We start from the raw sequence: 11,375 nt of genomic DNA on the forward strand, positions 1-11,375 counted from the left end.
CACTCTAGATTGGATACTTGTATCCCACCCATCACTGATATCCCTAGCAGGGTGTCTACCAGACACCCTGAGTGACCACCAAGCCACATTCTTACTCAGATCAAAATCACCACAACTGACCCAAATATCTACATGCCTAATTAGAAATAAAAAACACTTTAACCGCTCCAACTTTATAAACGATCTAAATATGTGCAACTGGACCTCCCTAAAAAACTTATGTCTTGATGAAGCTGTACTATATTTCAATACTACCTTCTTAAACACCTTTAACCATCCAGCCCCCTCCAGAAAAACAGGAATTAAAACTAAATATGCCCCCTGGTTAACCCAGACAAAAAATCCCTCCTCAAAAAAAAGAAACAAGGCCTGGACCAACTACCTCAACAGTAAATCCAAACTGAACAAACAAATATACGTTGAACTATGTAACAAAGCCAAAAAAACTCCCCAAAACAGATAAAACATCTTACTACTAAAAGTTACAGGATAAGCACAGGAACAACCCACAAAAATTTTGGGCAGCAATTAACTCTATTCTACAGCCAGGTAAAACAACTACCCCAACCACAAAAATAGATAACCAAGAAGACATCCCCACTCAATTTAATAAATACTTTACAGAAACCATCCAGACCCTTGCAAACAACCAACCCTATGACAACATCCCCACCCCTGCATATCCACCTCCCCACCCCCAACTAACAATTGCCCCAAGTTTAGTTTCCACTCAGAACCAACCAAATCCATTGAAAAACTACTCCGCAAGCTCAAACCAACGTCTCTAGCCGCAGATAAATTACCCGCAGAATACCTCTACCTGGCTGCAGAAACCATATCACATCCTGTCTCCATCCTAATTAACAGATCCATCTCCGAGTGTATAGTACCCAAGCTATGAAAAATATCACATATCATCCCTCTACATAAAGGGGGAACCTCCCTGGAACCCAATAACTACCGCCCTATAGCCATACTACCCCCTTTATCTGAAATTTTAGAGAGGGCAATACACAAGCAACTAATGAAATATCTCCTAGAAAATAATCTAATAGCAACACAACAACATGGCTTTAGCCCCTTCCATAGCACCTCCACCGCACTAACAGAATTCACCAGGATTGTCAATACTAACAGAAACCACAGACTGCTTGCATCTGCCACCTTCCTTGACTTGTCCAAAGCGTTTGATATGGTTAACCACAATAAACTACCTAGAGGGAAGGAAACAAGCTGTTATAGGGACCTGGGGACCCAAGTTGATAGCAATCTCTCATTTGACAACCACGTGGCCAAAGTGGTTAGAAAAACATTTTATATAGCCCACCTAATCATGAAGGGATTCACATCTAGATCAGGGGAGGTCATCGTGCCTCTTTACTCATCCCTCATCAGGCCCCTAATTGAGTACAATGCCCCTTTTGGGATGTACCTTACCAGACACCTGCAGCAACTGGAAAGACCCCAAAAGTACCTCACCAAGAGGATCAAAGGGCTCAAACAGATGCCATATGCTGCCCGGTTAAAGAAACTCCAGCTCTACTCAGTGGCATACCGCCTGTTCAGAGGCGATCTGTGCCTGACGTATAAAGCCATGTCCAACCCGGAATTAATGGGCATGCTGCACTTCAGAAAATCCAAATCCCATCGAGCTACGCGCTCGAGAGACTTGAACCTCAGCACTGAAATAAATAGGACATGCTGGAGGGACAGACTCATAACCCAGATGCTCCCTTCACTCTGGAATAAAATCCCAGTCCAGGTTAGGCAGAGTCCCTCATTGACTCTCTTTAAGAGGAATCTTGATGAGTGGATGGGAGATCGTAGGTTTACCCCGGGTATCACTTCTGTGTCACTGTTAGACAGAGGCACAGTATACTAACCTCGAAAAAGGGCATAGCAAAATAAATTTAAAATGGGTGGCGAAAGCCAAACACATTCTGGCTAGGCTTATAAATGCCCTAGGGCAGATAGCCTAGTATGAACCTATGAACCTATGTGGCAAAACCAACTCTCCCCCTCCCTACCAGTCTCCCTAGGAGTACCCTAAGGCTCCATCCTGGGGCCACTTCTTTTTACCTTCTTCACCAATCAGCTCCCAAACAGTATTCTTAAAGCCTCAATAGTGCAATATGCAGATGATACCACCATAATATGCGCAGCCAAATCAATTGACATCCTTCACTCCCTAACTCATGAATGCTTTTCCCTAGCAGAAACTTGGATTCTAACCAAAGGCTCATTCTGAACCCAAGTAAAACAAAGCTAGTACTCTTTAGCTCCCACAGAGCCACACCTCCCACTGATTACTTCATCTCCTCCTTTAACAAGACCACAATCACCCCCACAAATCATACTAAACTCTTAGGGGTTGAAATAGATAATCACCTTAGATTTGACCTACATATTTCTATAACCATAAAAAAGTACATAAAAAACTTGGCCTACTGTATCACAATAAAAAAATTCCTCACTGACCACTCCAAAACTACAACAGCGAGGACTCACCTACTATCCACCCTACTTTATACCTCCCCCATGCTTACAAATCTCCGCAAATCTGACCTAAACAAATTTGATAGTTGTTATAATAAGATAGCCAGATTCGCTACAACCTCTCCCATCAGAACACATCACTGTGAATGCCTATAAAAACTCAATTGGCTAGAACTACCACTACTACTTCAACTCAATCAACTATCACTAGCCCACAAAAGAATACATAACTCTGTAAACATCCCAGCCCTACAAAATCTTTTGCAACCCTATACAACCACCAGGCCCTTGAGGTCTAGCACACAAAACCTCCTCAAAGTAACCAAATATAACAATGAAGCTGGTAAGTCTGTCTACAGCCACAATTAGTAGCGAAAACCTGGAACTCCCTTCCTGCCCACGTAACTGACAACAAATCCCCATCACAGTTCACGAAACTTGTTAAAACTCACTTTTTGAATAATCGACTGTGCTCCTGTATCTCCCCTGGCTAATGTCTCATTAGAACACTTCACCTAACTTAAGTAACTCTACTAAGCCAACCAATCATAGCACTGTACCCACTTAGGACTGTTAATCTACTGCTCATCCCATCTCTCCAGGAGTTAGGGAAAACTACTCCAGCAATGTTGAGCTTTCCATAAGCAATTAAAATGAGGAGAAGACATATTGTAAATCAATGAATTCTTCTCAACTAAAACCAGGCAAAGACATATAATGAATCAGTTTTGTTATCCTCCAACTATAGCGAACATCATCTGCTCTCTCGGAGCCTTATTCTACATCTCTCTGCTTTTACTCTGATAGTAAATCTATCACAGGAATCCTAAACTTGGGAATATCTTCAAAAATGTAATATTATATTGTAGAAAACAAATGTATTCTATCTGTTAGTTAATATGTTTGCCAAAGTCTCTTCTGTGGAAATTGTATGTCAAAAGTCTGTCATTAAAACTATGTTTTGTAAAAAATTGTTCTCTTGGAGCTTTTCTCCCTGGGCCTCCACTGAAAATGGACTTGTAATCCAATTGGACTCTCCTGGTCAACAAATGTAAAATAAATAAATTATGAATCTGAAAACGATGCCTGAATCCGGGAAAAGTCTGGAAGCAGTACTCAATGAAATAATGAGGTATTATAAAAGTCCATTTTATCACCAAAAATACAATGAAAAGCATTTTAAACAATTAACTGCAGTAACAGAAACATTTTAGATAGGAAATCTAGTTTGAACAACTTTTTTTCCTCAAAAATTAAAAGAAACTCTCCTGGAAAAAGTGACTGTCCCATGACAGTGTATAAAAACAATTTTTCCTGGGTTGAAAGTAATACGTTTACAAAAAAAAAATAACTTTCTGTCAAAAAATAAGATGTGGAAGTTTTCTTTCCCCCCTGTAGGTTTTAGCTGTCTAGCAATGGAGAAGTTTTAACTGATTGTCAATCTTTGAAAGCCCACAAGAGGAGTGCTGCTCAGTGGCAAGAAAGCTCTGAGGGCCTTGACAGTCAAACCAATCTTTTACTTCAACTCTAATCAGTCTGGTTAATTGTTTGGATGTGTGGAAGGTGTCCTTAAGCTTTGGAAGCCAGATGGGTATTAAAGCCCATATAGCTAAAGCTACTGCAGCAGTGGTCAAATGATGATCCTCCTCCATGGATCATGATGTGCACAAGGCCTACTTAACCAAACTGGAGTCAATCTAAATATTGCCAAACACTCTGGTCATGGGGGACTTCAATTATCTCACCATCATCTGGGAAACCTATTCCATCCCTTAGTCACCAGCACATAAGTTCCTTGACTTTGCTAACTCAAATGCCCTGAAAGAAATTGTTCAAACCTCAACAAAAGGAACAAACATGCTAGATCTGGTCCTCACTAAGATCATAAACAGATGTACCACCTCAACTGATGGACCCTAATTAGATAAATCAAACCACAAATCAATTGCCTTTGAACTGGCACTAACACCAGAACTCACAAAGGCTGAAGTCAGAATAAAAAAACTTCACTGATGCAAACTATACCCTCCTAGGGGAAAGGTATAAATGGATTCTAGGCCCCACTCCCAGCTAGAAGTGGTAACTACACCAAAGCTTACATTAAAGTCATGTACAATCACTTGTATAAGTGTATAGACTCGACTGTTCCAGACAGAATCAAAGCCAGATCCCCAAGAAAAAACAAGCCGCCCTGGTGGACATCTAGCATCAAAAATATTTACAACAAATGCAAAAAGTTGCTGTCTAGGAAAACTAAGGTGAGGCCCCAACAATGGAAAAGCACTCTCCTCATCCTCAACAGGCAAATAAGACAAAATGTTAAATCCTCTTAGACTAACTTTAAGAAAAACTTAGCAATCATAGCTAAGGACAACCATAAGGCCTTTTACAGCTATGTATGCAGCGTAAAAGGTAGGACCCAAGGATGTGCCAAACTAGTGACTAATGGTATTACACACACTGATCCCCGCAGTGATAGCAAACCTTCTGGCAGACAGATTTGGCAAAAATTTCACTCCCTTATCCCCTCCAAACTTATCAAAAACTTTGGCCCCAACTCCCCCCCCAATCCTACATATCTGAAGAGCAGGTAATTAAAGCCTTGTCTAAGGCAAAAAACACAGCCTCTATGGGACCAGATGGCATCCCAGAATGTCTTCTAAACAAACTAAAACATGAACAAGTATCACCATTAAGTACCCTATTCAATCACAGCTTAACCACAGGCTATGTTCCTGCAGAATGGAGAACAGCAACAGTTATTTCCCTCCACAAAGGTGGCATAGCAACAGTCCTGGGGAATTACAGGATCCATACATCTGACCAGCCTCATCTGTAAAGCCATGGAACATATTATGGACCTCATAAATAAAGACATAGGCAACCTCCAAACCCTGGAACTAACCCCATTTAGCCTCATCAAGGACAGACCCTGCCTGTTAAACCTGGTGGATTTCTTCAAAAATGTGACCAGGGCCATTTACAAGGGCAAATCTGTACACATAGCATACCTTGACTTGGCCAAGGCTTTCAACACAATCCCACACTCAGGCATTACCGATAAACTTAGCAAACTGAACATAAACTCCTTTGTTGTAAGATGGGTTGCCAACTGGCTCAAAAACTGATCACACACACTAACAAAGTGGGTGACTCCACATCAACCAGCAAACCTGTTACCAGTGGGCATCACAAGGGTCAGTGCTGGACCCCCTACTGTTTGGCATATACTTCTCAGAAGTTCAGGCCAAAACTAAGGGGCTATGGCTGACAAAGTTTGTGAACGACTGCAAACTGGGTGCAGTTATCGAACCAACAGTATACTTCAGAAGGGTCTTGCACAGACCAACGTCTGGTGTCTTAGTAACAGTCTCAAACTAAATGCAAAGAAAATATATCATTCACTTCAGTAAAAAGAATGCCCCTTCACACTGTCAAATTAACAACAATACCCTGCGTGGTGGTGCTGCGGTAGCATTGTCGCCTCACAGTAAGACGCTGTCCGGTTCGACTCTCAGCTAGAGCGTCTTCTGCGTGGAGACATGCGTGAATGGGCGTAGCTTCGTTGAAGGTTGTGCATCAGGGCTGGCAACCCGGCACGTAAAAATTCAACTGCCAATCATTAGCAGACTGGAATTCCGCTGTAGCGACCCCTAACCGGGAAAAGCCAAAAGACACAACAACCCTGCGTACCTACAAAGTGGTAAGGGATCTGGAATCCCGAGCAGATTGTGACCTTAATTTTGACCACCATGTGTCTAATGTAGTAAGGAAGACCTTCTACTTAGCACACTTGAATAGCAAAGGCATCACCTCTACAGCAAAGGAGGTTATAACCCCTTAATACTAGTCACTAATCAGGCCCATAATTGAGCATAACTCCCCTTTTGGCATGTACCACACAAAGCACCTGCAGCAAATGGAGAGACCTCAGAGGTTTCTAACAAAGAAGATCAAGGGACTCCAACACATGCCTTACACAGACTGACTAAAGTCCCTGTCACAATACTCATCATATAGATTTCTTAGGGGAAACATATTCCTGGCTTACAGAGCAATCTCTGACCCAAACCTAATGAATCTGCTGCACATCTGTAAATGAAATGGGACTAGAGCTACCCATTCCAGGGACCTAAATATGGCCTGCGATTTGAATAGGAGGTGCTGGAGGGACAGATTTGTCTCCCAGCGACAGCTACGTCTTTGGAATAGGCTGCCAATTCATGTGAAGCAGAGCACCTCTATGACACTGTTCAAAAGGAGCCTGGAGGAGTGGATGGAGCACCATAAATTCATACCAGGGATAGTACCCACAGCCCTCCTGGACATGGGCAGTCATTACTAAATACAATCCTGGGTATTGAAAAGAGTATCTATGGTATTACATTGGGATGAAATAGCTAGGCTTGAAATGACCTCCTGGTGAATAGCCTAGTAACCTCCTATGATCCTATGAAATTTGGATGATGACAGACAAATTATTCTTACTCATTCAGAGGTAAATCTGCTCTTAAGAGGGTGACAAATTAATCTTCTTTGAAAATCCCCTCTTGGGCAGATTACAGCAATTAAACAAAGAATAAAGACTAAGAAATAAAAATGATGCACACTATCAAACTAAAACATTTTGCTTCTTATGGCTAAAATATTCTGCAGATCAGCTGTGTATTTTTTTCTGTTTTGTACCTGTTCCTGATCCCACAACATCTCGATTGGGTGACTCAGACATGGCATCGGCAAGCCTTTCTCGAAGCCCATCATCAGTGTTATCGATTGATGACATATGACGTAAACCAAAATTCTCTGGCCAGCTGCCACACACTTCCAATAATGTTACACTTCGGTCAAATGTACCTGAGTAGAAAAGCAAACATATAAGCTAGACAAAATGGCTTCCTAGACCTGTCTACAATGTATTATTATTATGTCAGTAATGTCCAGTGGATGACCAATAGTAATTCCAACAACTAATGGAAGATATTTGCGGACAAGCATGGGAAGGATACATTCAGTCACGTTAATGTAACAGTAGGGTAGCAAAAACATACTCCTAGACCTGTACAGTTTATTTTCTGTCACTGATTCCTAGAAGCTTCACAACAGCAATACTAACAATGACTGGATAAAATATACTGGGGCAAAATCAGGTGAAAAACACATTCATTTATTTTTGTGTTACTTCACTATTTTTTCCTTTGTACACATAGTCTGCTCCCTTCAGCATTACTAATGCATTCTCTATTATCTAAATACTTATCCTAGCAATTTCTATATCAAACTAAACTGATTATTTAATTATTTATTTTATAATAATAAAATAAGTAATTAAGTAATTAAACTGATTATTTACTTATTTTATTATTATACCCATGACCTCTACCACCACTTACACATTATGACTCTTATCTACAATTGACATTATGTTCTACCCATTTAATCTTAACTACTAGTCCCACTATTATTTTTTTTTTCATTTTCTAGTTTCTCTGTTGCATGTGTGATTAGTTTCTAATCTTATGCAAGGACCGTGCATATACTAGTTGTTTACCAGTTTTTATTTTTATTGTTAAGGTACTTTAGTTATAACATCCATATGTAACCAGACTTTAAATTCTATAATTGTCTTGATTCTCATTTTTCATGTTACATTTTCATTGTGTTTATGACTTAAGTCTTGGGTTGTGGCTGAATTCAGCCTTCAGACTAGTTCACTTACCTGGTCAAAAAAATGTAAAATAAAATAAATTCTGCAAGAATGGCTTTCTAGAGCTGTACAATGCAATGCGCCACTGATCAGGACTAAAAACACATTTCAAGACTCAAGGAACATGCAACTGCTCTTTCTTTGGTCATGTAACTTAACCTCTTTGTAACTTACTTCCCTTTATATGCCTTGTTCTGACTCTACTTTTCAATGTGATTCTTTCAGCATGCCAACTAGGATATCCACTCTGCATATAATACATGTATATATTGTGTTTTGTCAGTCACTCTGTACAGAATGTCATGTATCTATTATCGTCATACCCTCAAACCAATTCTGATATTCACTTTGTATTTACTATATAAATTATTTCTGTATACAATACATATAAATACACTTTGTTTAATTCATAATGATCTGCTTTATTCACTGTCACTTTTGTATGTAATGTTGCTGTTACATTAGCATTCTATATGTTGTATATGTGTTACTGTAAATAATCCTTATGGAGCTTTGTATTCAGTGTTGCTAAATGTTACCTAAGTATTCTGTATGTTTATATGCGCTACTGTCATTGTATTTCATGAAATGTTTCTCCGCAGGCCTCAGCTGAAAAGGGACTTGTTTGCCCAGTTCGGACTTTCCCAGTAAACAAATAGAAATAAATACATAATATATGTATATATAGCATTTTGTCAGTCATTCCATATTTAATGCTATGTATCTATTGCCTTTATACCTTCAAGCTAACTCAGGCATTCACCTTGTATATAGCATATGTATGTATTGCAGTTTGCAATTCACTTTGTATTATAATGGCTTGTATATATTGTGCTTACCCCTGGGCTGAGACTGCAATAGATCCAATGGGATTCAAAATAAAATAAAAATAAAATCTCTACTGAATCCTTTCAATAATTCAGCAATAAACGATTATGTCATGGGGACTCGCACAAGTGAAGAATATATTTGGTTATTTTCACAATATTGTTAATGTAACACTCATTCCACTTGGTATGATTTTATCCTACTAGGAAACCATCTGTTAGTTGCATGATTCAGAATGACTATGCAAATGGGAGCAGCCTTTTTATTATTATTTCCAAGGGCATGGATTTTAAACTTTTATAGGGCGGCCACAGTGGTGCAGCGGTTAGCGTTGCCGCCTCAAAGTAAGAGGTTCTCCGGTTCGATCCTCGGCTGGGGTGCCTTCTGTGCGGAGTCTGAATGTCCTCCCTGTGGTCGCATGGGTTTCCTCCGGGTGTTCTGGTTTCCTCCCAAAGACATGCTGTAGGTGGATTGGACACTCTAAATTGGCCCTAGGTGTGAGTGTGTGCATGTGTGTGCCTTCTGTGGAAGGTTGGGCGCCGGGCTGGCAACTCGACACTGTAAAACTCCACTGCCAATCATGAGCGGAGAGGTGATCCGCTGTGGCGACCCCTAACCGGGAAAAAGCCAAAAGAAGAAGACTTTTCTGTACCAATTCATAATGGAAATAGGTGATGCTGCATTAAATGTTGCTGTACTTTGATACAAACACTGTCATACCCCATATAGTTCACACAAATGTCTAAACTGGAGTCACAAGGTTATTATAATTATTTAAAAAAGTTAAGATGCAAAGAAAAACATGGCAACGCGCCATAGAAGAACCAGTCCTAGATCTTCAGTCAAAAAGCTGATAATGGACAACACTTTAATCTCAAAAAAAAAAAAATTCTTAAATTTTGAAATTTAAAGCTTTCCATTTATTCTGGTGAAATGCCGGTTATATTGAAGATAAGAAACCCACCCTTCAGTTCGTGCAGGAGTAGGCGTGGTCTGCATGATTGACAAGGCCGCGGCCAGAGTTTCAATATTCAAATATGGCATAATTGACACGGAATGTACATTTGCCCATGACATCCTGCATACATTACATTCCCGAGCAGCTTACATTATACTGTAGCTTCATAGCTGCCAAACCCAGTTCATTAACGAACAAGAATTCATTCATGCCTTTTTTTGTGTATGAAGAAGCTTTTTTGCACATGTAATATTTTGCAACCTTCCTTTGCTACAAACAGCTTCTTACAGAAGAACAGTTAGGTGTAATAATAGTAATATTTATAATAATAGAATCTAATAAATACTAGCATTACTATGAAATAGCCCAAGAAATGAAAATGTGTTTTTCATAGCTGCCAAATACTTAAGACTGAATGGTTTGCTAGTTAATGGTAGTCATCTGGTGATATTGGATGTGGGTGTGTGTGTTCTCTTGCTGTGTGCATATTTCACTTTTAAATTGGAACATATGGGTAAAATGCTCTCTGCTTTGTTCACTTTTACTTTGTAACGTGGGTAAATCCTGTCTGCTTTTGTCACTTTTAATTGGTAACATATGGGTAAATGTTTTTTTTTCCGGTGTTATGCATTACACTTACACTAAATACAGCTAACCTAAACCAAGGATTGTCATCTGTACGTCTTTTAGACCATCGTGATTTAGATGCCTTTCTAGGTAAACAGTAACTGCTTCAGGACTGTCTTTCAAGTAATGTTTTGCTGCTTACAAGGTTGGAAGGTAAGGCTGCGGTTTCTGACTTCTCCACTGTACGGAGTTTCGCCGAATGTCCAGATTTTTGCTCTCTATTTTTGGTCCGTTTTTCAAAATGTATGTTTTTCCAGCATACTAGTGGCAAGTCAGTAAAGCTGACAGTTGTAAAATAAAGGCAGGCATTTCAGTTTCATACTTCACATCTGTATTGTGTTGGCAGGCATTTCAGTTTCTGACTTCACATACCTTTTGCACTTGAAATATTACTGAAAGTTTTCTTATTTACATCTGTAGATATTTGGCACCTGTGATATTTAGTTATTTGGAGGATCGGTATGAACGCTTTCAGAGTCGTGAGTGAGTTTTTGTTTCTGCTCTTAAAGCAACTGTTTGGGCTGTTGGTCGTCTTGTATGTTGAACAGAAGACTTACTTATGACTGTTTTTTATCAATTCTTTGTATACTGCATTTCACAGTATGGATAATTTGCACCAGTGATAGTTTCTTATTTGGCGGATCAGTAACCTACCCGTTGGATATTTCTATATTTTGTGGTCGCAACTGTGATATTTTCCAGCTTCGGCACTTTATGAATATTCATGCAGCCAAGCAACTGGAATCAGTAATTAGGTTAGAG

At 39.6% G+C, this 11,375-nt stretch overlaps 1 protein-coding gene across 1 annotated transcript in view; it reads right to left on the reverse strand.

Annotated features, from left to right (window-relative positions):
* LOC122787695 (BCAS3 microtubule associated cell migration factor-like) overlaps positions 1–7,350 on the reverse strand; it is a 358,315-nt gene extending 350,965 nt beyond the window's left edge. Inside the window, exon 1 of the mRNA XM_044054545.1 lies at positions 7,183–7,350. Coding sequence (XP_043910480.1) covers positions 7,183–7,279 — 97 coding nt within the window. The 5' untranslated portion in view covers positions 7,280–7,350. The remainder of the gene's footprint in view (positions 1–7,182) is intronic.
* Between the last annotated feature and the right edge of the window lie 4,025 nt (positions 7,351–11,375).

Source organism: Protopterus annectens, chromosome 13.part0, assembly GCF_019279795.1.
Source record: "Protopterus annectens isolate FY-2018-M chromosome 13.part0, PAN1.0, whole genome shotgun sequence".
In the NCBI taxonomy this organism is placed as follows: Eukaryota; Metazoa; Chordata; order Ceratodontiformes; family Protopteridae; genus Protopterus; species Protopterus annectens.